The sequence below is a fragment of the Rhinolophus hipposideros genome (assembly GCF_964194185.1).
Source record: "Rhinolophus hipposideros genome assembly, chromosome: 14".
In the NCBI taxonomy this organism is placed as follows: Eukaryota; Metazoa; Chordata; class Mammalia; order Chiroptera; family Rhinolophidae; genus Rhinolophus; species Rhinolophus hipposideros.
The window spans coordinates 15,367,092-15,394,745 of NC_138060.1; the positions used below are offsets into that span (position 1 = coordinate 15,367,092).

Genomic DNA, 27,654 nt, shown 5'->3' on the forward strand with positions numbered 1-27,654 from the left:
GGCCGGCCAGATGTCACACGCCGCGGCTAAGCTGCTGGCCGCACAGTGAGAGGACTGCTTTGCTTCTCCCCAACTCCCGGCTGCCTCAGTTTCCCTTCCCAAGAGAGGCAGGGGTCCAGGAGGTGAGCCACAGAAACGCCAAGAGGGCACGTAAGCCACGTGGGGACACAGGGCCCCTCTGTCAAGATCAATCTCCCTAAGCCTTTCTGAGGAGCTCCAGGCTTCGGAGCAGCTGTGAAAGTCGCCTTTGTGCCTGAGGAAAATGAGCCGAGAGAGGACCAGGGACCCTGGCCCAGGGAACCCCTCGGGCTCCAGCTCCTGAAATCAGCACCAGCAGGAAGGACCCCCAGCCTGGGCCCTGAGGCCCACCCAGGCCTGGTGCCCACTTCGTGCCATGGGAGCAGCCCAGGGAAAGAAGGTAGGAGCCCCCGAGGGTCCTGTTGGGGCCCTGGACTTGGGAAGGGAGACTGGATCTACCAGATGGGAGCCCTCACCCACCCACCCACTATCTCCCTGGAGCCTCAGCCAGGCACTGCCCACCGGCCTCTCTCCCTGAGCTCACAGCCAAGACTTGCCTCTAGAAACCTGGCTGCGGCTCAGGGTAAACTCAGAGCCTGATCTCTGCCTCTCTGGAACGGACCTGCGGGCTGCCCAATCTCTCAGCTCCCTGGTCTTATGCACACTCCTCTCTACTTCCCCGCATGCAGGCTCCCTGACCACCCCCACCCCATTCTCCATGGGAGTGTCAGCACAAGTGGGTGCCGGGGAAGATAAAAAAAATAAGGATCATTATAATTAAGTCGGCTAACCAGTTGGTACCGGATATAGGGTCATAGGCAAGTTATTGACTCTTTCTGTAACTCATTTCCTCATCTGTAAACTGAGGACAGTAGTAATCACTATCTCAGAGGCTCCTAGTGAGAATTAAATGAATTAAAATGTGTAAAGTGTTCATAACAGTGCCTGGCACATAGTGGGCTATGTGTCAGCTCTGCTCTGTTATGATTAGAATGCTCTTCATAGCATCATGCAGCACCTTCTCATTCTGGGCTCTCAGTTGGGGGTTTGTAGAAAGCACAGCCAGTGCATTGTTCCTGAAAATGCAGTCAGTAGACCTCGTGTGTTAGTATTCAAAGCGGAATATGGGAAGGGACTAGTTAATGGTCACCTTCTCAGGTCCCACCCAGGTTTCCTGGATCAGAGTCTCTGGGAATCTGAATTTATTCCCCAGCTCTCTGGGGGTTCTTGTACGTGCTCACAGACCACATCAGCCCAGGACTATGACCCAGGGAGTGGGCAGGCTCCTGGGTCCTACCTGCTGTCCTGTGCTGAGAAACTGAACCCCCCTGGATCTCAGCTCCTGATCTGTACAGTGGGAGACGCAATGAGATGGTGTTTGTGAGGGCTTAGCATGCTGTCTGACACCCAGCAGGCCACAATAAACAGGGTCTCTAGTTTTCAAACAACCCATGAGGAATGAAAATATGTCAAGTGTTCGAAACAGTGCCTGGTACATAGTGGGTTATGTGTCAGCTATGCTGTCTTATTATTAGAATGTTCTTCATATTATTATCCAGCACTTTCTAAACGTGGGCTCTCATTTGGGGCTTTGTAGAAAGCATAGCCGTACAGTGTTCCTGAAACTACAGTGTTCTTGATGACCTAGTATTTTAAAGTTAGGGAAATGAGACTCAGAGGCAAGTTGTGATTTCTTAGCCAGGGTCATACAGCCTGTGGGGGGGAAAGAGCAGGATTTTGGCCTCTCTCTGCTTCAGTCCAAACTTTCTGCCAACCCAGCCTATCACACATTTTTTAAACATAAAGTAAAACACATCGTGGACCCCATGGAGGAAGCTCTCTGGACCTCAGTTTCCCCATTTGCAAAATGAGAGTGATGGGCTGGCTAATACCTAGGAGTCTCCTAGTGCTGGCCTCTGCTCCTGCCTCCCCTCAGCAGCTCCCAACAGCATTATCCTAAAAGCTTAATGTCCTGGGGCTGTCACTCCCCCCCACACACGCACATACACATACACACACACACAATGCCGACTCCCGCCTGCAGGGGCCAGTGTGGGTCGCCTGCAGTGGGGGCAGGTAGATTATCTGATTCAGCCCTCTGGGAGTCCTAGAGCTGCCTGCCCCGCCAAGCCTTGAGCCCGGCCCCAACCAATGCCTCTTTCACAAACATCCTTTCTAGATCCTATCTGTGCTGAAGGTGAATGTGAGGAGAGAGTGACCTTGGAGACAAGCTTCCCAGGCCTGGGAAAGACCCCACCAAGGTCTAGACCAGGAATAGCGAAATACGGCTCATGCACTGCCTCTCCCTACTCCCTCGCCTATGGCAGACATCACAAATCAATCACTGCACCCTTTCCCACGAAGTCTAGGCACCCTCAGAAACCTTCTCAACACAGCATCACCAGTCAGTCAGAGCTAGCCCCCAGGTTGAAAGCCATGCCTATCCCTGGGCCCAGCCCATCAGCCACCCTCAGGGAAAAGCCCTCTGAGAAGGCAGCAGGGCACAGTGATTGGAAACATGGGCTTTAGAGTCAGACAGGTCTGAGTCAGTTCCTCCACATCCTCTGTGACCTTGGAGAAGTCATCGCACAGCCTCAGATTCTGCCTCAAGGAGCTACAGATAATAGTCCTCAAAGTGTTGTAAAACCTAAATCATATCATGTCTGGGACAAAAGAGGTGCTCAGACAATGTTGTCTCTTCTTGAATTTGATCCTTCACACCTGCATCCTTTCTGAGCCTCACAACTGTTGAGCTAATTGAGGCATCAACGTCACACACCCAGTGGCAGATGAAAAAGCTGAGGCCCAGCAAACGTGACTTCCCCCAGCTGGTCAGTGGTGGAGCCAGCCTTGGGGAGCGATGTGAGCATGCCCAGACCAGGCACCCTCTGGGACCCCTCCATCTGTACACAACACCCACCCAACCCCCCAGGTGCCTACCTCTCTCTTGTGGTCTGGAGGCAACAGTCCAACTGGCCTCAGTGTGGAACATAATGCCTAGCACCCATACATTTGTTCTGCCACTGGCTTGTCCTATAAATGTCATTACATTTATAGGACATGTATAGAAATGTGGGAAGGGCTTCCAGACCCCTTCCCACAGTTACAGTTTAATCATAGTCATAAAATAACCGTTCTAGAAAACCCTTAGTGATGCGGTCCAGTCGCCTCCCCATTATACAACTGGGAAGACTGAGGCTCAGCGAGAAAAAGGACTTGCCTAGGGCCATGCAGCCAGGGTCAGGGCATTTCCACAATGCCTGGCAGCCCCAGGCCAAACTTCAGAAGCACCCAGGAAGGCACTGGGCCTCCTCCCGCAGCACCATGAAGCGCGGGCCCAGCTGCCCTGGGAGAGGACTCCTGCACGCTACGTGTACCCTCTCGGTCCATAACTTTGTCTACAGCATCTTCATTTACTCCTGCTCCAGCCCCCACAGAAAATACTAACTGGGTACCCGCTGTGCTGTGCTGGGAGCTGGGCCAAGGAAGGAGAGGCATGGTGTCTGCCCTCACAGCCTTCCCTGGTGGTTGGGGAGACTCAGCAAGCAAATAATGACAGTTGGGAGCAGCCCATGTGACAGTGGACACGGAGTGGCCAGTCAGATGAGTGTGTCGGGACCATCGCTGGCTGCAGTGTAAGGCCTGGGTGTGAGGACTTCAGGCAGGAGGTGGCTGCAGAAATTCTGTAACTCGGATGTTATATTTAGAATGATGTCCGCTATGAGGAATGGAAAGCCCAGCTGCAGCTGGTGTAAACAATAAGAAAAAGTATGGGGTTTCCTAAGTGGAAGTCCACAGGACCTTTCTCAGAAGCCCCCAGCCAAGGTTCCCTTGTATTTCATTGGCTCAAATTGTCATGATCTCATTCCTGACTTGTCCCCTAGGAAGTGCCAAGGGCATTTTGCCTGGAATCCTGAACCTGTCTCTGGCAAAGGATGAAAGTGGGATGTGATTGGTTGAGGCCAACCAGAGCCCCCCTTGGAGCTGGAGATCAATGCCCGAAGGCAGGGCTGCTACTCAGTGGGAGGAGAGAGGATAGATGCTGGACTTAATCACAATGCCCCACCCTAGGGGAGAGGTGGCGCTGTAAACAGAGGGAACAGAGAGAACTTGAAAAGTTCAAGGGTGTGGCAGAAAGAATACTGGACCAGAAATCAAAACACAAACATTGTTGCTTCTCTTTATCTTTGTGAACTTCCCTTGGATCCGACGTGTTGCTTCTCTTTATCTTTGTGAACTTCCCTTGGATCTGCAAAGTGAGTGCCCTGTCCACTACCAGGATTTTTGCAAGGATCAAATGAAGGTATTTTCAATATATGGAAACAATGTCTCTGTTTGGAACATTCCAGAAGCTGCCAGTTGAGCGTGTGTTGATACTAGAGAGATGAGTGCAGGCAACATGTCCTGGATGGAGCCTGGTTTTAAGTCCTTCCGTTACTCAGCGAGGTCGCAGGTCCTTGGGCAGCAGGGGTCTAGGACCCACTAGCAACTCCTACCGGCCTCAGACATCAGCTGAGAGTCACTGAGATGACAGGCTCTGGGCCCTCCATCCTCAGCCCCCACTCAGCAGCCTCTGTCTCTCCCCACGGAAGGGCACAGGCCCACAACTTTCTACAAGCTATTCCTATACAAGTTCAGCACCTCAGGACAAGATCTTAATTCTACCCTTAAAGAGGCTGATACTAACAAAGATATTAAATGATACCCTGATACTAAAAATACATATATATTACCGATAACAGCTCAGGTGCATTGCAGCTTTTGCACGAATTGTCTGTTTGGGTACTTTTATTACCCAAACAATCAGATGCATGGAGAGATGAAAAGAGAGGCACCCAGCTAGCAAGTGGTCGAGTTGAGATACGAAGCAGGCAGCCTGGCCTCTTAGCCAATGGGCTTCACTGCACAGTGGGCTCCTGAGAGGCAGAGCAGTGTTCAAATCCCACCTGGGACCCCTCGCAGGGCAACTTGCTTCACCTCTCTGAGCCTCAGTCTCCTCATCTGTCAGACCAAATAATGATGTCACCTTCCACACTAGGATGAGGTGAGGTGCCTGGCACACAGTAGGTGCTCAGGGAATGGTGGGTGAGACTGTCACTGCTGCTCCAGGAGCTGAAGCTGGAGCGTCAGCAGACAAGGCGCCGGCTGTGCCCCTGAATCACAGTACAACCCTTGAAGGCTTGGACACTTAGCATTCTCTAAAACCTATCTCCAGACGTATCACCACCCAGATTTGGCACGTCCCTGGATCCAGAATCCTGTCTTCTGACTGTTGGTGTTTGCCAAGACGTGGATCGCCTTGCATACATCTTCATTAGAAGAAAGCTTCCTTGGCTAAAACAAAAGGGGGAAAAATATGGGAGGTATGGCTAACTTTGATACATGGCCTAAAAGGTAGTGTTTATTCTCATGGAGCCCAGAAGGCACAAATCTAGGGGGGCTCCACTGGCTCCCTGAACAATGATCTCTGCCGATGATGGATGGCTCCTGCTCTCTCGCGCCCAGCTCAGCGGGGACTGAGGACCTCGTTAGGAGACACTTCCTGTCCATGCCATGAACCCATTCTGCCACCACTCAGACTGCTTCTCTGAGGGGACTTGGGGGCAAGCACCCCACTCCTCAGTGCCATGGGGAGTCTACAGTGGGGTTCTCAAAGCGCCTGTAATAGGAGGCTCAGGGACAAGAGGAGAAGGTTGTCAGGAGCCCACGGAGAATGAGGAAAAGAACAGCCCCTTCTTACCCCAACAGAAGCAGAGCTGTGGTCCTGCTGGCAGCCTCATTACAGACCCCCTCTCCCAGGATTACTCCAGCCTATCGGCCTTTACCCACACCAGGCCCGCCTGGAGTGCCCTTCCAACTCCTACTCACAATCCAGCCCATCTCTCACTTCCAGGCCCAGCACCTGCCCACCTGCCCACCTGCTCTTGTAAGTGTTCTTGGACCAGGTGTGTCTTGAGTTCTGACTGCACACCTGACAGATATTCCATCACAAGGTGTGAGGGAAAAGGAGGAGAAGGAAGGGTATCACCTACTGAGCACCCACCCTTGCCAGCCACTGCGCTAGGTGCTCTCACATGCTTTCCCTCCAGCCCTTCTCACGCCAACAACAAGAGACTGCCATGCCCGAGTCATGGATGAGCTACACTCGTGGATGAGCTGCTCTGCCCCTCTGGGCCTCCATGCACATCCTCAGGCCTACACCCTGCCTGACACGGAGCTCAACACACCACCTACTTTTCTCATATCATCCTCGTGAATGCCATATGAGGGGGCTACTGTTCTCAGCCCCATTTTATAGACCAGGACACTGAGGCTCAGAGGTCATCAGCAAGGAAGTGGCAAGGCTGAGGGGTTGTATTGACATCTGCCCAGCCAGGTGACACTCAGGCCTGGCACATTGCATTCTTATTTTGAATCCTCCCACCACCCTGCAACCCCCATTACACAGATGAGGAAACTGAGACCCATGCGTCAGGCTCAGGGTTCTTTGGAAAGTGTGAGAGCCAGGGAAGAAGAGGCCTGAAGTCAAATGGAAGCTCTGGCATTCACTCACTGGATAATGTCCAAGCCTCAATTTCTCATCTGTAAAATAAGCATGAAAATAGGAGCAACTTTGGTATTATTGGTATAAGGATTAAGTGAGAAATTGCCTGAAATTCCTCAGACATATTCCTTCCTCTTTGGATCTTAGTTTCCCCATGTGGGACCGGAAGGGTTGAATTCAATGATTCCCAACGTCTCTCCCAACCATGATAAAAATGACAAACTGCAATTATGTTTCGAGAGAATGTGGGCACCTTTCCAGAACTTTCATCTGGAGTCCAGAGATGAAGTTCTGACCTCGTCACTTTGTCCTTAGCAGGATGCAGTGCAAAATGAATATACGGGGCGGGGCCAAATAGCTCAGTTGGTTAGAGCATGGAGCGAATAACACCAAGGTTGCCAGTTCGATCCCCACATGGGCCACTGTGAGCTGCACCCTCCTTTAAAAATAATAATAATAATAATATACAGGGCCCCATGTTCAGGAATTATAATGAATCATAAGGCAGTGTGATAGCAGAGCATTAATTTAAACACAGGATCCTTCTGAGTTCATTTGCAACTACACCAGTCACATGCCCCGAAAGCCAGCCTCAGTCATTAGTTCCAGCCAGGTGACATCTGTGTGTGGAGGGCCTCATTCCTGGGGATTCTAGGACTAGGCACAAGCACACGTGGTAGCGTTGTGAGCACAGCTGTCCAAACCCTGGACCTTGTCTTTCGGTCCCAAACTCTCTCCCCTTTACTCCATCTGTTCAGCCCCTGGATCTGAAAGCCCCTGAATGCTTTCCTCCCCAGCCTGAGCACATCGGTAAACACACAACCCTTCCCTTCACTATGAACTGTCCCCCCAACCTCATCGACCCCACCCTCAAAATCGGTGGGCCTGAAACCCTTGGAAAAGTTGGAGTTGAAATTTCTTCCCTGGGGAAGCCCAGGGACAGACGGTGGGGTGGGGGAGTTGTGGGGAGTGTCCTGGCAGCCACTGAAAGGAGCATTTGAAAGCAGGCAGAGTGACCTTTGGAAGCAGGGAAAGGGCCGTTTTCCTGTCCCCCAAGGCCACCCAATGGGGCTTTCATCCTCCTCTGCCCTTGGCTTTCCCAAGCTGAGTTCAGGAGTTGAATGCCCATGGCTGCCTCGAACAGCTGTACAGGTTGGGCACTGCTCAAAGGCAATGAGTGGATGGGTAGCAGGGATAACAATCCAGTCCACCACCCTCTACCAGTGGAGCTTTGTACCCAGGTACTGGCTAGGTCTGCCTAAAGGAAGGAATGTTTCTTTGGAAGTATTCAGTGACATCCCTTACAGCTCTGCAATCACCTCTTCCAAGATTAAAAGTTTTCCTGTCCATCCTTACGGCTGGAAGCCCAGCTTGGGAGGAAAAGAAAGGAGAAAAAGGAACAAAGATGCCAGCTAACACTTCCAGGAAGACTTCCCTGAGTGGATCTCAAATATGTACGCAGGGTGAGGAGCTTAGTAAGGGTGGAGAGGGGACAAACTTGTCAGAGCTACATTTGCATAACTAGGTCTCACGTTTTCCTAAACCTGGAGGACTGTCAGGAGTAGCTGAGCCAGAGAGAGCAGAAGGGGGTAAAGCTCCCTCAGGGACCCCATGACACCACCACTCCCCCTGACTAAGGCAAATCCCATTATGCTCTCAAGACTCCACCACACTGAACACAGTTGTAATTTCATATTTAATTTTGTGAGTTACTCATGAAGGAAGAGAGACTGTGTTTTATTTTTGGCTCCTCATTGTGTCTTTAGTACCTGGCCCATAAAAGGTGCTCAATAAATTGAGGAAGGAAGAGAAAAAGAGAGGGAAGCTGGGTTCCCATGAAAGTAACTCAAGGGTAGAGTTGAAGGCCAAGTTCATGAAAGGGTCTACACACAACCTCAGGCTGGGGGGAAGGATGTCCTTTCTCCCACATGCCCCCTCCTTTCCTTCCAATAGCTTTAAGGCTCTGACCCAAATTCCCACATTGCCCACCCCACGTCCAGCTGCCCACCTCTCTCTCTCTCTCTCTCTCTCTCTCTCTCTCTCTCTCTCTCTCTCTCTCTCTCCACCTGCACAACTTCCTGGCCAAATGCAAAATCCTCATTGATTGTTCACCATTCATTCCCCAAGCACTGACTGGGCACCTACTGGACACCAGTGTCCCAGGCACTGGAGACAGACCAGTGGACAGGGCTCAGGTCTGTCCTCGGAGTGCACAGCCCAGTAGGAGAGAAAGAAGTCACCAGAGATGACAGGGCAGGTGCTGGGTGCTCCAAGGAGGGAGGCAAGAGGACCCAGGGCACAGAAGGGGGACCCCAAAGAGAGAGGAGCAGTCAGGGTAGCTCCTGAATGCTCAAGCTGTGATCTGAAAAATGAAGTGTGAGCCAGGTCAGGGGGCTTGGAGAAGTTTCCAGGAGCACAACAAGCATCTGCCAAGGTCCGGAGGGCTGAGGGGCATGGCACATCCCAGGAACTCAAAGAGCCTCTTGGTTTGCTAGCTCCTCTTTCAGAGCCTCCTGGGGCCTCCTGATTCCTTGTTCTGGGGTCGGAACCGCCATAGGGCTGGTTCCAGTGGGGCCGTAGCTCCCCACGCCCCCACTACCCCTCCACTTGTCCTGCCACAGCACTCCTTCCCCCCAAAAAACCCAACTATGTACCTGCCTCAGATTCTCTAAGCAAGAAAAACTTTTTTTTCCTCTCCTTTCCTTTGCTCGGTTATTCAAAATAGAGCTGAGAGAAAAATGAAAGAGAAAGAGAGACTGCGAGGGAGAAAGAGACAGAGGCAGACAAAGACACGCAGGGAAAGTTCCCTGGGAGCAGAGTGAGGAAACCGAGCGCCTGGCCTCCCCCAGCCCCTCCGCGCCCTACACCCTTCCAGTGCCCACCTGGCCTCCTTTTCACTCCCAAAAGTTTCAAGGCCTCCAGGCAGGAAAAGGGAAGAAGCCAAAATGGCCACCTTTACCCCATCCTCAGGCCCCGGGGCCAATTTCCTTTTCTGGATGGTAGAGAGGACATTTTTCCCATTCTTTTTCCCGGTTTCATGCACCTCCCCTTACTCAGTGTTCCCCATCCCCTAACATGTTTGCCTCACAGGTCCTGAGTGACCCTGGGCAAGACCATCTCCCTCTGTAGGCTCCGAGTTTTCACCCCTTGTCAAATCAAATTTGGTAGCTGTGCTCCCCACTGGGTTAGGGGTAAATGAGGCAGGGGAGATGAAAGGAGAGTGGGGAACCATCACCACACACACACACACACACACACACAGGATGTAGGGCCAAGGCCCCGAGCATGTGATGTCTTAGCCCCTCTCAGCAGCCTGGGCCATTTCATGGCCACAAAGGGGTTGGATGAGATCACTGAGTTAATCCAAGGTGGCCTTCGGATTCCTCCCACCTATACCAAAGCCAAGGGTTTACAGAGACCTTACACAGAGCAGCCCAACCTTGGCCTAGACCCACGAGATGGACTGAAACCACCCCAACGGCTCAGAAGTTTAAGCAGTCACAATTCCACGCAGGCCTCCATCCTTCCCATCTATAAAATGGGTACTTCCTGAAAATTAAAAATAAGAATGCTTTCCAGTAATTGAACTCCCACAGAAACCTCACCACAAACCCCATCACAAAGGTATGACATTTCCCTTTCACCAAGGCAAAACCCCAGACTCAGAGAGGATGAGTTCACTACTCAAGATCATGCAGCCATTAAGTCCCCAAGCTGGGACTTGAACCCAGATATGTTTGGCTCCACAACCCATGTTCTCATTGACTTGTTTTTCAAGCATCGGGATGAAGCTGTGCGTCTCAGGCCAGCACAGATCTTCACCTTGCTGGGTAGAGTTACTAGCCCGTGGTGGCTTCAGTCCCCCTGGGAGCAGCACTGGAAAGGGGTCTTAAAAGTTCAGAAGAATTTAATTTCTGTCGTGAAAGGGTTTGGAGGTGGGGCAGGAGGGGCCAAATCAAAAGCTGGCGTTTGAGAAGGCAGAGACCCAAAAACGCAGCTCCCTTGCTGGGCCCCAGGGATCTGCTTTCAGAACATCGTGTTTCCTAAGCTGACATGAACGAGGGGCTTTGTTTCAGGGAGAGATCAGATCTCAGGGCCTGAGGCGGAGGGAAAGGATGAGGAGCTGGAACTTTTCTTCTGTGATCTAAAAATCTCACAGAAGGCCAAAAACAATCAGCAAGGCTTCCCCAGGGGAGCGAGCAGAGCTTGGCTCGGTCTTGGTGACATCTTGGTCCCCAAGGAAATTCAGGGTGGGGCCTGCGGTGTCCCACAAGGGACGTCACACCCAGAACCTGCAGAACTCAGTGAGTTTTGGGGGACCACCCAGGGTTTTTCTTTATGCGCCTGAGCTTTTGGGAACACTTCGGGGTCATTTTGGGGTGTGCGATGTGGCAAATGTACGATGTAGAAAAGTCCCCCGGTACACTGTTCCCTGGTTCTTCCCAGGACTGGTTCCTTCAGGTCTCATCTCAGAGAGGAGCCTTCTCTGACCCCTCCAGCGAGAGGATCCCCATCTTGGTCCCCAGTCCTACAGTTGCTTCACAGAACTTACCACCATCTGAAATGAACTTTTTTGGTTATTTCTTTAACTGTTTCACCTCTGGCTTTCCCAACCAGCATGTCAGCTCCGTGAGGGCAGGGACCTTACCTGTCACTCAGTGCCTAGCACAGGTCTAACCACTGGTAGGCATGAGTGAACCCATAGTCACCATACAGGATCTCACTCCTTCGTTGCACAAATATTTCCATCCACTTCTGTCAGTGCTGCCTCAGGCCTGGGGCACAGAGGAGACCAAGCCTAGCCCAGGGCCACTGTCAGTCTGCTCCGGGAGACAGAACGGACACACCACAGTGGATGACTGACAGGGATTAGGAAGGGGTACCTTTCCCACAGACCTTCACCATCAGCTCCCAGAAAGTCATGAAACCAACTGTACTGCCTCCCATGACCATGGTTGGGTGCCAGCATGCAGATGTCCCCAAGGACCCGCTGCCTCCTTCCTGAGGCCTTACTGCCCTCCCCACCATAAGCCTTCTAGCCTCAACAGCCCTGGAGCAGAGGGGGACAAAGCAAGATATCAAAATGATGGAGATGTCGTTTCTGCCAGCCATCACGCTGGGAACTTGAACTGTCGTTTAAATTCCATGAAGTGATCAAGAAGAAACTCTTGGGTCTTCAGGGAGGGGTGTGCCAGGAGCTCCTGCCCCCAGGATCTGGCATCCCTGAGAAGAGCAAGTTTGACCCATGGCTTGGCCCTGTCAGCCTCTAGTCAGGGTGGGCCCAGCCCAGGCCTGCTCGGGAGCCACACCATCCTGTCTGTAAAGCCCCTGTTCGGGGAAATCAGATGAGGTAAATCCTAAACCCTGGGAGTTCTTCCAGGCAGAAGTCTCCAGAGAACCCCTGGCCTCAGCCTGGCCCCAACTGAGGTCACACCTGAGGTTAGTCATTTTCTTTCTTCCAAAATCCCCACTTGGGTCCTTTTACATAAGTGGATTCAGGTTTTCCTGGGGAGAGAGTGCACAATGAACTGGTCCTTGCCTAATATTTACCACATTCTTCCTCAAAGACGATTTTTGGATAGGTAAACAAACATTGTATTATAATTGTTAGCTTTTTAAAAGTATTTTAACTAAATATTAAATAGTTACAAATGACTACTTGGAAAACATGCATATATAAGGTAAAAGGAAACATGGACAACAAACCCCACATATCTGACCACCTAGCTAAAGAAAAAAGCACCTTTTACCTAGGAAGACCCTGGCCCCTGTCCATGCTCCCCCTTTCCTCCCTCTCAGAGGCCACCACTTTCCTTCTTGGACGTGGTCACAGATCCCTAAGTTCTAAGTTGTTGTTATTCCAGCTTTACATAAATGGGATCGGTGTGTGTCTTCGTCTACAATTTGCTTTTTGCATTTACTGTGTGTTCCTGAGATTCGTGCACATTATTGCGTGTGTGTGTGTGTGTGTGTGTGTGTGTAAGGGATTTGCAAGGTCAAATAGTGTTTCACTGTACAAACAGTGCTCAGTTCACCTGTCCACACTCCTGCCGGTGGCCACTCACGTTGCTCCCAGAACTGTTGCCATTAGGAAATGGCGCTGTGAACTTTCTTGTGTATATCTCAGTGTCCACATGTCTCTCAGGTGTGGATTGAGAAGCAGGACCACTGAGTTTGAGTGACACACATTGTCACCGTAGGGGAGGCAAAACCTTACTTCTACCCTCAGGGTCTCCGCTTGGCCTGGGAATTAAATCAACCTAAGACAGGTGAACAAGAGAAAAGTTTACAGATTTTTACGTGTCCATGGGAGTCCCCGTAGGAAAATGAAGACCCCAAATTGGATATGCCCCAGTGCTTATATACCAGGTTGAATAAGGAATATCAACTGAGGAAAAGTCACTGAAATATGTGGGGAAACTAAAGGAAGGTATTACTTTTATATGTGTGTGTGTGTGTGTGTGTGTGTGTGTATTTAATGTGTGACAGACATTGTCCTGAGCATTATACATCTGTCATTTTTTTGGGGGGGGAAGGGGAACAGGACTTTATTGGGGAACAGTGTGTACTTCCAGGACTTTTTTCCAAGTCAAGTTGTTGTCCTTTCAATCTTAGTTGTGGAGGGCGCAGCTCAGCTCCAGGTCCAGTTGCCATTGCTAGTTGCAGAGGACACAGCCCACCATCCCTTGCGGGAGTTGAACCGGCAACCTTGTGGTTGAGAGGATGTGCTCCAACCAACTGAGCCATCCGGGGGGCAGCTCAGCTCAACGTGCCCTGTTCAATCTTAGTTGCAGGAGGCGGAACCCACCATCCCTTGCGGGACTCCAGGAATTTAACTGGCAACCTTGTGGTTGAGAGCCCACTGGCCCACGTGGGAATCGAACCGGCTGCCTTCAGAGTTAGGAGCACGGAGCTCCAACGGCCTGAGCCACAGGGCCGGCCCAATACTTGCTTTTTTAACAAGATCTGTTCGCACAGATTTCTCTCAGCCTCAATTTCTTGTGTCTCGTGACAAGACATTTCTTTCCTCCTGGCATAATGAGGGCATCTTTCACATGGGAGTTCTACCACCTGTTTTCAGGAAGAAAAGGAGAGGTCAGAGCACCCTTCTTGTACTTACTGTTTTTCAACAGTCTTTAGCTCAAAATCATCCTTATGCCACAGTAGCATATCTGGGGGTGGCACATTCCACCACCTCTCGCACCTTTACTAGATAAAGCCAAACTGGTTATAACAAATCACCCTCCCACCGGCATTGTGCTCAGTTGCCCCACATTCTCACTAACATTTTCTATTTTTCAAACATCTTCATTTTTGTGCAGCTGGTGGATGTATACTGGTTTCTCATTATGGTTTTTGCTTTCTTTTTTAAAAAAACAGCAGGCTCTATTTAAAAGATATATCTAGAAGCCTGTAAGATTTTTTTCCAGCACTCATGGAACATTTATAAATGTTGACCACATTCTAGGTTACAAAGCAAATCCAGATACCAAATATTCAAAGCCTATAACGTTATAAAAGGATAATAACAGACAAATAAAAACGAAACTAAAGGGGGTGGCCCATTAGCTCAGTTGGTTAGAGTGTGGTGGTAATAACACCAAGGTTGCTGTTTTGATCCCCCCATGGGCCACTGTGAGCTGCGCCCTCCTTTAAAAAGAAAGAAAGAAAGAAATTATATTTGGAAGATATCAACACAAAGAATATATCAAGACAATGTTTCACCGGAATGATAATGAAAATGCTGTATATTGAAATGTGTAGGATATATTTAAGGAGAAGTTTATAGTCTTAAATGCAGATAGAAAAGAAGGCTGAGATTTAAAGAGTTAAATGTCAAAGTTAAGAAACTGGTAAAAGTATGCACAGTTGCAGCCTGGAAAATTTAAGGTGGGGTCTTATAATGAGTTTTAGGTGCTTTATTTGGTGCATTTAATGCAATTGGTAATCACAAAATCCACTTTGCCTGTGTAAGTGGAAAATATAGAGTGTTATCTATATGAAATTCTGCACTTGATATTTAGTATATTCTCTATCTTCATTGCTTCTGGCAAGATGTTCTGCCTTCGCACTCAGTTGCATTCTCTTCTTTCCTGTTCATTATGCGTTAATTCTGAGGACCCTACGAGAGTAGAATTTATTAAAAATTACAAAAATTTGTACAGGCAAACCATTTCCTTAAGTTGATGGCCAAATGTTAAAATGTCATTTTTCATATCATTTATAATCTTGTCACAGTCCACTTAATGAAGTTTGGTTAGATTTTAATGAAAATTATCTTCTAGAATAGGTTTTTCTCCTGAAATGGGAATTGGGTAAACTTGACTACAATTAGTATGTATGGTGCAGAATTTCATGCAAATGAAATATGCCAGCAGTGTGATAATTTAAACACACATACTTAAACAAAAACAAAAAAAGACGAATGCACCAATTTGCTGCTGCTTAGATCACTACAGCTTCTAGGACCCAGTTTCTTTTACTGATTTAAAAATAAAACAAAACAAAAAAGTTGTACCCGAAAAACAAAAATAGAAAGAAATTGGTAAAAGAACAACAGAACCAACCCAAAGAACACAGACGTAAGGAGAAAATAAAAATAAGAGCAGAAACTAAAGAAGTGTAAAACAAATGTATAATAATGAAGAGCAATATGGCCAAAAGTTGGTTCTTTAAAAAAGATAATAGTGAATGATACGGCTGACTTTACACTTGTAAATTTTTAAACTTTCTAGAAACATCTAGAAAATATTGTTGAATAAAGTTGACTTAAGGAGAAATAGAAAGCCTGAATAGTTACTAACATTTAAAGAAATTGAATCATGAGTTAATCTTTCCACAAAGAAACCATCAGTTTTATTGGTAAGTTCTTTAAATTTTGAAGGGATTCATCAGTTTGGTTTTATACAAAGTCTACTAGACAATAGAAAAGGAGGGAACATTTCGCACCTCTTTTTATAATAAAATAACTTTGATATCAAAATTAAACAAGGAGGGGCCGGCCCGGTGGCTCAGGCGGTTAGAGTTCGATGCTCCTAACTCCGAAGGCTGCCGGTTCGATTCCCACATGGGCCAGTGGGCTCTCACCCACAAGGTTGCCAGTTCAATTCCTCGACTCCTGCAAGGGATGGTGGGCAGCGCCCCTGCAACCAGCAAAGGCAACTGGACTTGGAGCTGAGCTGCGCCCTCCACAACTAAGACTAAAAGGACAACAAGTTGACTTGGAAAAAAGTCCTGGAAGTACACACTGTTCCCCAATAAAGTCCTGTTCCCCATCCCCAATAAAACCTTTAAAAAGAAAAAGAAAAAGAAAATTAAACAAAATTTAATTATGCCTAGGCCAACGCATTCAGGAATATTGATACAAAAACATCCTTACAGGACTCCAAAATCCCACAGCCGGAACCCGGTAGCACTGGAATTATTTTTAGCCCATGTGCTCCAGAAATCTCCTCTTTGTGAGTCTAGTCTGGGCTAGAGCAGCTAAGGGGCTCAAGTGTGAAATGGGCACGGGATCCCTCTCTCTGAATCCTGCCATTGCAGAACCAGGCCAGAGTCAGTGGAAAGTTCCAGTGGCAGTTTTTCCAGGGATGTCTCCTCTACATTCAGCCAGGTGAACACTGGACAGAGGGAGGGACGTCCCAGGGTGACTTGGCTGGCTCGGTCTTCGGGCACTCCTCTGGCCCTGGCCTGCTCTGCCCACAGTCAGGAGTCGCCCAGCTGCAGAGCCCTGGCTGCCTCCCCGGGGAACTGCAGGCTGCAGGGAATCATGGCTTCTGCAGGAGCTGAGCCAGAAGGCTGTCTGGGCAGATGTGACATGTAGACCTTGGACTGGCAATAAGGGCTGAAGTTACCTACCTTCTGCCTCCTGCCTCTTGCCTCCTGTCTCCTGCCTCTTGCCTGGCGAAGGCTCCACCATCCTAGGGCAAGGACCTGGCAGGTGTGGGAGGCTGAGCTCCTCGGGATGGGTGGGTAGGGACAGAGAGCCGGGCCTCCTCCAAGTTCACCCCTCACGGGGAGGTAATGGCCCTACGTTACCCTACCCTAGGGAGGGGGGCATCAGGGAGGGCTTCCCAGAGGAGGTGCCATGTAAGCAGAGCCCTGGAGGAGTGAGCCAGGCCAAGAGGAGGGCAACAGCATTCCAGGTGGAAGGGAAAATGGACTTACTGCCACTCAGGAAACTGCAGGAAACTCAGAGCAGGAAGCAGAGGCTGGGCAGGGCCAGGGCAGGGGTGAGGGCTGTAGAAGAGAGAAAACGGGGCCAGAGGTTGATGGCGCCTGGGGAACTAGGACGAGGACCTTGGCATGGGAGGCCTGAAGTTGGCAAGTGGAGTCAATTCCAGCATATGGCATTTGGAGCCTGGGCCATGAAGTCAGAGGAACTGCAGTTTGATTCTGGCTTCCCTACTCATTAGCTTTGTTACCTTGGCCACTCCTTGACCTCTATTAGCCTCAGCTTCTTCATCTATGAAATGGGTTAATAACAGAACCTATTGAACACAACACTTGGCGCACAGTAAGAGCTACATAAATGACTACCATTTCTGTTATTTTATCTGACCAAAGAGTAAGTCAGCTCCCTCGGGCTGCAGTTCAGAGGAGAGTCGTGGCTAGTGCTGCAGAACTGCCAACCATCATCAATATGTGTCCTTCCAGGGAGACAATAACTGAAGCCCAGGAGTGGAGGGGTAACGAGGGAATGGGGGGAGAACGATAGAAACAGATCCCTGAACCACCAATTCCCGCAGTGAGAGGGGCGAGGGGTCATGCAGATTCGCTTCCTCTGGGGGAACCAATTCTGCACAGCTGCTATACAATCAAAACCTGACTCCAAACAATGCATAAAGGTGGGTGATAACAGGCATGAGGAAAGGGGTGTGATTTGGTTTTTCTTCCTCTTTATTTTCTAAACTTTCCACAATGCTCCATTTTTATCATTTAAAAAAGTAAACTTTGCTCCTGTCATTTTTTTAAAACTTTTCTTATCCTTTATAACTCAAATAATACATTTTATTGTAGAAAAATCAGAAAATGCTGTTCAGAAAGCAAAGAGAAATAAAATCATCCATCATGCTTCCCTCCAGTGCAACCACAGCTAACCTGTAGTGTGAATCCTTTCAGACTCTTACAGGCCCACATCATCACCTGTGTTTACTGTGAGATCTGGGTGATGACGTCCTCTCTACACTCTACAATAGATCATGCACATCCAGCCACATCAGTACCTTTTTCGTGGGTGCATAATATTCCGCTAATATGGACCTGCCACAGTTTGTTTGGCCAATCCTTGATTTGGGGGTATTTTTTATTCTTCCCCATCCTAGTAGACATTTTGTGGTGCCTATCTTTTGTTCTTTCCTTGGACTCAATTCCACGTTTAGGCGCCTGGATTAGTTTCTACAGAGTTGGGTGCAAAGTGCTGTGTGTACATGAGTATGTGCAGATTTTCCAAGAATAGGGAGTATGGCCATGTCAGATCCTTAAGGGAGCTCGTTTCCCAGAGTCAAGAACCTGCCCTGCAAAACACAGTCCACAGAATGTGACTTGTCTCCTCCCTTTCTTCATTCTCATACAGAGAAGTTTGGCAACTTGGGCCACAGAGCTCCAAACAACTTCATTTCAAGGAAATAATCACTTCTCATTTAATTAATAATTATTACACGTATGTACCAGGCACCATCTCACAGCAACCCCAGGTAGTCGGGACCACTATTACCCACGTTTCACAGAAGGGAAACTGAACTCAGAGAGGTTGGGTGCCTTGTCCAAAGTCACACAGCAGCAGGGCCGTGGTGCAGCCAGGAATCACGCCCAGGCAGCCATCTCAGAGCCCGGTCTCTGGGCCACGCCCTTACCCCAGCAGCACATTGAGAGCAGTGGGTGGGCTTCCCAGAGCCCAGGAAACAAGCCCTGAGGCAGCACTTCCCCTTTTTCTCTCGATCAAGTTGTCAAGGCTCTGGGCTGAGTTTTGGTCAGGGACCTGCCTGTAAACAGATGTTGCAGAAAATCAAGCGTATTTTCTTGATTGAAGGAGTCGTCTAGGGTGGGCAAACGTCACCTCGGCCTGGCTGGTCCTGCTGAAGCTCCATTAGCTACACCTCCACCTGCTCAGCACAGCACCCTCTCTGGAAGGACAGTGTCAGCTGTCAAACTCTGCTGGTCCCAGGCCAGGAGGGGAAGTAGAGCAGATGGAGTGAATTTGGGGGGCTTTGGGGCAAGACCTCTTATGCCCTGACCCCTCTTTTCACAGTAGGGCCCATGTCTGCAGCAGCCGAGGCTGAGGGCAGCATTATCTGGCCTGAAGCAGCAAACTGTAAATGCTGGGGGAAGGTCAGTTTCCTCAAGCTAAACAGCCACGGCCCTGCCCACCACTCAGGTGAAATGGAAGATGGCCCTTGGAAACTCAATATGTCCTCTGGGGATAATATCAGTGATAAAATTATTAACTGCTGGCTTTATTGACCACTTACTATGCCCCACACCTATGCTAGGAAATTTATGTCATCTAATTTCATCCTCTCAGCAGCAGTTTTATGATTCCCATTTTCTAGATGGGAAACTGACGCTTGGAGAAGTTAAGCTAGGAGGTGTTAGGGGAGGGATCGAGACAGTGTGACCCCAAAGCCCACAGATCCACCATTCAGCAAACCATTCAGAGAAGTTGGGGGAAAGTTCCAAATGTGGGCTTCTGCCACCAGACAGCGAGCTCCACAGGGGCAGGGACCAGGCTTTCCTCATCCCAACAGGCTGAGCCTCATGGATGAGGGATCCTACATCAGACAAATCTGGAATAAAGTCCCTGTTTGCCACCTGCCAGCTGTGTGGCCTCGATAGAGCTACTTAACATCTCTGAGCCTCAGTTTCCTCATCTGTGAATGGGGACTAATGAAGCCCATTTAATTTGGTGGCTGTAAGCAGCAACTGGTAGGATTTGGCACAGTGTCTGGCCCAGAGGGCTATACTTACTAAATGGTGGTGTTCGTCATTAGTGCTATTGTTATTTCCATAGCACTAATTCTGCTGTCTTCTCAGGTTCATAACAACTCAGTCTCCAAAAAGGATGGCCTCTGGCCGTCTAGCTCCTAACTCAGAATAATAATGGCGTAGTCATATCTGCGGCTCAGATATACTGACTGTGCACTATGTACCAGGCACCAATTCTAAGCGTGTTACATATTAACTAGTCAAGACACAGCCCCTGGGGGAGGGCAGCAGCTTCCCACCCTGACCCTCCAGGGACGAGAGTCAACAAGCCAGGCACACGCCAGCCCCTCTGTGCACGAGCCCTGCTGGACGGAAAGGTCATGGATGTCCCCACCAGGAGACTCAGGCCCCCACCTTGGCCCCACACCCACGTCTGTGACCTGCAAAATGGCTTTCCCTCCCCACAACCCATCAGGTGGCTCTGAGCCGGGACTCGGGGTTGGGGATTGTCTCCAAAGGGCTGGAGAAATGGAAAGAGGATGTTGGAGGTGTTGGGGGAACCTGCCTCTAAGCTGCCCCAGGGCCTAGGGTAGTGCTCAGGCTTGTTGACTGACTCTAAGAGAGGGTTCCATTTGAAGAGCACAGAGGCTCAGATAGTGGGCTCTACCAGCCTTTTTTTTTAAACACATGCATAGAAAGACTGGAAGGATATATACCAAACGTTAATACTGATTATCTTAATTGGGGAGGGGCAATGGAAGGATATAATGGTCATTTTGTAGCTTGTTGTGGTGTTTTTTGCACTTTCTACATTGTCTATAATGAGCAAGTATTAATTGTATGCTCAGAAAAAAAGAAACTTTTCTGTGAGTTTAGGACTCATCCCATTTTACAGAAGAAATGAAGGACCAAAGAGTTAAGCCATTTTCCCAAAGTCACATGGTAAGAAGGAGGTGGCTGGGAAAGACCCATGTCTGCCATCCCATCCCTTGCATTCCCGGGGAACTCAGGCCCTCCAGCTCCTGTGTAGTGAGGCCTCATTGCTCCTTTTCCCATGACCATACCCTAAAAATGCCCACCCCAATCCTGCTTGCTCCCCCAACTTCTGAGAGAGTCCCCTGAGAGAGGAATCCTTGCAGATCCCAGGAAAGTGGCCTGTGGAAAGAAATACATGTAAGCCCCCATTCCAGTTCCACGGGCTAGCTGCTTATTCATAAATAAAAGAATGCCCAGGCTATTTTGGGCACCTGTAATTTTCTACTTGAATAACCAGGGAAGTGGCTGCCTGCCCGCTTCTCTGCCCTGCTCAGGGCGCCAGAACGGGGGAAATGCGATCTCTCCTGGCGTAATGGGATCTGGGGCCAGGCCTCACTGCTGATTTCCTTGCCTTTGTCCCATTCCTGAAACCCCAAGTGTTCCCCACACCATCTCCATGGGGGTCTGGGGAGGGAAGATCAGGCAGGTTTGGATGCTGTGGACTAGTAGACAAATCCTAGCTCTGCTGCTAGTCAGCTGTGGGACTTTGGGCAAATGACTCAACCTCTCTGAGCCCGTCTCTTCTTCTGTAAAAGAAGGATACTTACATACTTTGCAGGTTTGGTACAGGTGAGGGACCTGGCTCTTAGGGTAGTTGTTGTTGCTGCTGCTTCTGTTGTTATATCAGGTATGAGGAAGGGGCTGTTCTAGAAAGAGCCCCACCTAGGATTCTCAAGCTGTCGTCTGGTTCTACTGCTGACTAGCTCTGTGCTCTTAGACAAATCAATTCTTCCCTTCGTTATTTTAAGCAAAATTATTTTTTTCTACTTACCAAAGTAATCCACGATCAGTATTGAAAATATAGAAAAATGAATGAAGAAAGTTAAAAATCATGATAACTCTTAACTGCTACTATTTATTGAGCTCCTTCTCCGTCCCAGGCCCCTTGCTAGGTGCTTTCCGTTTACTGGCTCTAATTCTCCCCAGTCTGTGCCTGTTTGTACATGAGAAAACTGGGGTTCAGAGAGGTGTTGTGACTCACATAAGGTCACACTGCTGCTAAGTGGGTCAGAAATCAAACCTGGGCTCTCACTCCCCCCAACCCATGGTGCTGGTTTTCTATCGCAGTGTAACAACGCACCACAATCTCAGCAGCTTCAAACAACACACTGCGGTTGTAGTTTCCATGGGCTGGAGTCCTGGCCTGCCAGGGCTGTGTCCTCTGCTCAGTCTCCCCAGGGGCTGATCAGGCTGCCTTCTCATCTGGAGGCTCGACTGGGGAAGAATCTCTTCTGACCTCCTTCAGGTTGTTGGTAGAATTCATTTCCTGTGCTTATAGGACAGAAGTTCCCAGATGTTTGCTGGTTGTTGGCTGGAGGCTGTCCTCCGGTCCTAGATGCCACCCACAGTCCTAAAGGCTCCTAACAGCTCCTAGCGACATGGGCTTCTCAGCATGGGTGCTCACTTCACCGCGTCAGCAAGGAGAACCTCTGGCTGGTGCATGCTAGCAAGACTGAGTCACACGCACACACACACCACCATAATTATGAGAGTGACAGGCAGTCACCTTTGCCATTGTCTATTGTTAGAATGAAGTCACAGGTCCCACCCACACCGAAGGAAGGGATTACACCAGGTGTGAACAGCGGGAGACCGAGTTACTTCAGAGTATCTCATGGTCTTTTCACCACAGCCGGACCCTCTTTTCCCCACCAGTTTCCTCACCTCCATCCTCTAGGAAAAAACTCAGAGCTGGCAACTATGAAGTTAGTTTCATATTGCTAACATCTGGTCATATCCTGGGCCATGAAAAGTGGCCCTCATGGGACAATGGCTCATGACATTTAAGACGCATTGGAACCCCAACCCTTGGTACCACACTGTGTAAGGTCCAGAGAGGGAGTAAACATGGACAGGACATAGAGCTCAGTCTCAGAAAACTTTTCAGGAGGTTGGAAAGAGGTACCAGCTAAGGGCTCTTTTGGTTGCAAGAGCTCTGAGTTGAGGGAGAAGAAAAGATAATTTATCGGCTCTCGTAGCTTAAAGTGTAGGAGAGATGGCTTCAGGCAAGACTGCATCCAGGGTCTTAAATGAAGTCTTCAAGAGCCGGCCCCTCTCTTCCTCAGGCTCCACTTTCCTCTGGTTGATCCCGTTTCTGGGCCAGTTCTCCCTCAAGGAAACTCCCAGCGGTTACAGGCTTATATCATTCTTACAATTAGAAGGGTAGAAGGTTGAAGGGAGAAATAGGAAGGGGGCTTAAGGGTGGCTTGTGACAGAAGTCGTGGGAAATGAAATTAAAAGTAGGTTGAAATGGAGAAAGACCAGGATGCAGCCACAGAGTAGTCTTTACTCTGTGCTCCAACCACAAGATTTTAACAGGTAATAGGGGAGCCGAGGGTTTCAGAGCCAACAGACTGGTTACAGCCACTTAAACAAGTTTCCTTCCTGCAGAGACTCCACATGTTCACATTTCCAGCTGTAAATCTCCAAAAGGAGACCAGTGGGTTACAACGTTTCCTAAGGTGCAGTTCTTAATTCTATACTTTGGGAAATGCCAATGGGTGACAGGGAGCCACTGACAGCAGAAAGGCAAGGGTGTAGGACCGCCAAAGTTTCCTGGGAAGAACACACTGGAAGCCCCCTAGGAGATGACTAATCAGGAAGCGTTATGACCACCCAGACCAGGGAGTCTGTGGAAGAAGCAGAGTACAGGTATGCAGTGAGAGATGGGATACGTGAAACTGTAAATTGGCGCAAAAAATGCTGCTATTTTGGTGATGGTGACAGTGAGATTTAGTTTTGGTTTTAGCTTCTTCACTGAAAGAAGGGGCCATACAGGGATAAACCATGGGCTCTGAGGTCCAGCAAGCTTGTTTTTAACTCGATCACTCTGCCACTTGGGCAAGCTATTGCACCCCTCCGAACCTCGGTTTTCTCACTTGTTAAAGGAGGATATTAAGCCCTTTTTCTTGGGGTCCTTGTGAGCATTCCAAGGTAAATATATATGTACAGAAAAAGTGCCTAACTGAGTTGGACTTCTACTTCCGGCCCTGATGGAGAACCTGGTACCAGATCAGCCCTCCCACAAAAATAACATAACACTTGACAAAATAAGAGACAACTGTTTTCAGGTGCTGGAGAGCAGGCATCGTATAACAGGCACCGTGATTCTGAAGGAAGAGAAACTCACAGGTGAGACTGCTTATCACCTGGGCTCTCCTCCTGGGTAATTTCACAAGCATGGCACAGGGCAACAGAGCACGACAGTCCCTCTGTGCTCAGGAGGCGGAGATCAGAATTGGGGCAATTGGGGCAACAAAAGCAGAAGGAATCTGCGGGACAGGACACTGGAGAGGAGGGAGCTGCATAGACACTGGGGGCCCCGAAATCTTGTGGGGGTCCCCCAGGACCCACAAGTCCTTGCCCAAAGCCTGGGCTACGCATGCATAGGATGAAACTGTCCAAGGTTTACCAGAAAGCAGCTGTTAGGGGATTGCGAGCAAACTGAGATAGTACAGGTCAAACAGTGCTGGGAGTTGTTAGATCTTCATCCCAGAAATTGACCTGAAATAACAGAAAGGCCATGCCTTAGGGTTAAGGATCACGCTCTACTGTGAGGGCTGCTCTAGACCTGCCCTAACAAAGCCCAAAGCCAAATCCTTCAAGATGCTCAGGGCAGAGTTCGGAGGCGAGTCCTGCCAAGTTAGAGAGGCTTGGGAAACAGACGGAGCTTTGCATGAATCCTCTCTAACGAAGTGTAAAAGCAAGCCCACGGGATTTCAATGGTATCAACCAGTAATTGTACTGCCTGCCAAAACAAAATGTAATACTCGTCCGGAGAAGAAAAGAGAATCCTGAGTCTCTACAACACATCGCACACAACATCCAGTGTAAGATCAAAATTCTCTGGACCTACAAACAAGAAAATGTGATCCTTCATCAAGAAACAAACAGCCAGTAGAAACTGACCCCAAGAGAGTCCAGAGGTCAGATTTATCAGATGAAGGTGCTAAAGCACCTACTCTGTGGCTGGGCGCATAATAGATGCTTTCTTTGTGCAGTCATGAGAGAGGTGAGTCATGACCCTGCCACTAACTCACTGTGTGAGTCCCTCAACTCCTTGTGCCTCAGTTTCCCTGTTTATATAATGGAGAGGGCAGGCAAGTCATTTCAAAGGGCCCTTTGTCCTCAGGATTCTGAGTTTGTCTGGCACAGAAACTATTTTCAGCCAAGATACGCTCTGAGCTGGGGCCTGGAAGAACCAGTTAGAGTAAGAATTGGATCTACTTCTAATACCTTGGGGAAATGTGCTGGGATGTCTCTCTACCAGATATAATAATGTGGGTCTGTGGGCAGAGCCTGAGCCCATTTTCCAAAGGAACCTTTCTTGAGAAATGTCTCCTAGCAAGCAGCTCCACCAACAGACAACCTTCTGAGACCTCTGCAGAAACACAAAGGCTTTCCGTGGCTCCCTTCTTCAACAGCGCAGGTTGGAAGTGCTTATCAACCAAGATGCCAGTGTGCAGCACCGTAGATGGAGGGGCCCTTGGTGGGGCAGAGCCTCAGTCTCCTTCTCCTCTGGGCAATTACCAGCAGTCCAGTTTCAGGGCTCAGGGCAAGGGCTTCAGAGCTAAGTTCAAAACCCAGCTCCATCTCTTACTAGCTGGGTAAACTTGGGCAAGTTATTTAACCTCTCTGAGCCATAGTTTCCCCATCTGTACAAGGGGGAGGATAACATGTAGTTATATGATAACATGTAGACACCATGTAGTTGGTGCTTCACCGTTTTACTGACCCAGCACACACATGCCCCTGCTGCTGTGACCACTGACTGCTAACAGCTGCATTCTTCTCAGAACAACTGCCCTGCACTGATGGGAGGTGCCTCACCCAGAGATAGCTGGGGGGTTCACCCCAACTTCCTGGTTATCCCTTCCCATTGTCCTTTAGCCAATGACCAACCGATATGGAGGGACAAAAGCCTTGCCTCAAAGTAGGACAATACTGTGATATTCGTGTACAATCTAGGGCTCCCCATAGGATCAGGCTGACACCCACATCTTCAGCTGAACCCACATCTTTGCGTAACATCTTCTCCTGCCCCAGCCTACTTCCCTCCCTTATTCCTTTACAGATTTCCCATGAAAGTTCTCCCTCAAGACATCATGTGCACAAAGTCCCCATTGCAGGCTCTCCTAGGAAATCCAAAGACGCGAGAGTATCTGCGTCTCAGGCCATTGTTAGGATCCAAAGAGAGAATGCGCATGAAGTACCAGCCTAGGCCTGGCACGAAGTATGTGCTCATTAAATGGACATCATCATTATCCTTCTCTTCATTGTTATTATTGTAATTAAAGACCGTCCTGGGATCAGAGGGGGCATCTAATGTGGACAAGAACTGGGGACAGTCTTGGTATGAGGGGATAAGTGCATTTCCGCTGGCTAATACAGTTGAGATAGAGTTATTGACTTTCTTTGTTTCCTGAACTGATATTAACAAATTATTTTTCCTATTATAAAAACAATTCAAGTTCATTGCCCAAAAAAACCCTCAGGAAATTCAAAGAATTATAAAAATGAATTAATGACTAAATGGATAAATAAAATTCCCCACCACTCGAGTATAATCACTGAAAACATTTTCATTTGTATCCTTCTAAACGTTTTCCATTTGAATTTACATACGAAGTTTGGACAGTTAAGTTTGCAAACTTTCTATCGTATAAGCATCTATATAGAGAGACACACACATATACACATATCTCCACATGCAAACATATATTATTTATATATGTGATACTATATGTGTATATATATTTAACATTAAATCTATAGCATAACACTACAGATAGAGTAATACATATATATAATCAACTTTGTTACCAAAAACCTAGAATCACAAATACTATTGTGTAACCTCGTTTCCCCACATGATTTTTATATATGATTTTCACGGTGGGCATCTTCCGTGTTGGTAAACATAGGTCTACAGCATCAATTTCAGGCACAAATTGCTACATTTTGTGGAGATAAAACTGCTTATTTAACCAGTGTCCTCTCTCTGGACACTCACTGCCAATCTTTTTACTGTTATGAACAATGCTGATTAATGCACATCCTTGACCACATATCTTTGTGCATACGTTCAATTATGAAAATACACATTTCTAGTGGCCCAGCATAGAGACTGGAATGCCCACATTTCCCTGGAGAATGACTGTACTCCCAACACCCCTCCACGAATCATCTGAGTGTGCATTTCCCCACACTAGGTAGCCAACACTCTCCAACACTAGGTATCATTTTGTTTTAATTTTTGCCAATCTGATAGGTGAAAAATAATCCTCCATTGTTGCTTGAGTGTGCATTTCTTCCGTTTCTGGGGAGGCCAGGCACCTTTTCTTACGTTTGTGGGCCGTTTGGATTTCACCTGCTGGGAAGCGCCATTGTCCAGTCCTTGGCAAGGCCCGCCCGGGTGTCTCTTCCCATGCCCCGCCCCTCCCCCCAGCCACAGGCTCAGTGGCTCCCCTGGAGCGTGATTTTGTAAGCCGCCAGCCCTGTTTCCTACAGGATTGTCCTCCCAGGAAGGCAGAATCTTGGCCCTCAGACCCCAGCAGCCAGCCAGAGCCGAGATTAGCGGGATCCAGTTCCTTGACCTCCAAGCGCCCCCTGACCAAGTCCTGTCTCCTGGCCTGGTCCTCAGCCCTACACCACAGAGACTTTAGAAACCAAATCTGCTTAAAAAAAAAAATCTGTTTTCTCCAAAATTCCAAACTCACCCAGGAAATACATTCCAGGGGGGATTATGAGCTTGACTTAAGGAGTCTTTTCAGAAGAACATTCTTTTAAAGTCCAATGCTCCTGAGAGGTTTAAAGTGAGATTGTACATATGCCAAGATCTATCACGCTTGAAAATACTGCAACCATCGGGCCAGGATGCTACTGGGAAGAATTTTTTCCCCTGTGGGTGGGTGCTCTTGCCCCCACAGAAAGACATGGGTAAGGTGCCCATCGGAACCTCACGCACAACAGCAAAATCAATGCTAACAACCTACACGTTGAGTCTTAGGTTGAGAGACTTGTTCAGGCCACATCTGATTACAAAGCCCTGGCTCTTTCCACAAGGCGTGGTTCTAGTGCCTGAAATGAGACCCAGCTGTGTGTGGGCTTTGGCAGGACCTCCACAAGGGGGT

At 48.8% G+C, this 27,654-nt stretch overlaps 1 protein-coding gene across 1 annotated transcript in view; it reads left to right on the forward strand.

Moving 5' to 3' along the window:
- FAM107A (family with sequence similarity 107 member A) overlaps nt 1-27,654 on the forward strand; it is a 57,334-nt gene continuing 29,680 nt past the window's right edge. Inside the window, exon 1 of the mRNA XM_081072089.1 lies at nt 1-418. Coding sequence (XP_080928215.1) covers nt 395-418 — 24 coding nt within the window. The 5' untranslated portion in view covers nt 1-394. The remainder of the gene's footprint in view (nt 419-27,654) is intronic.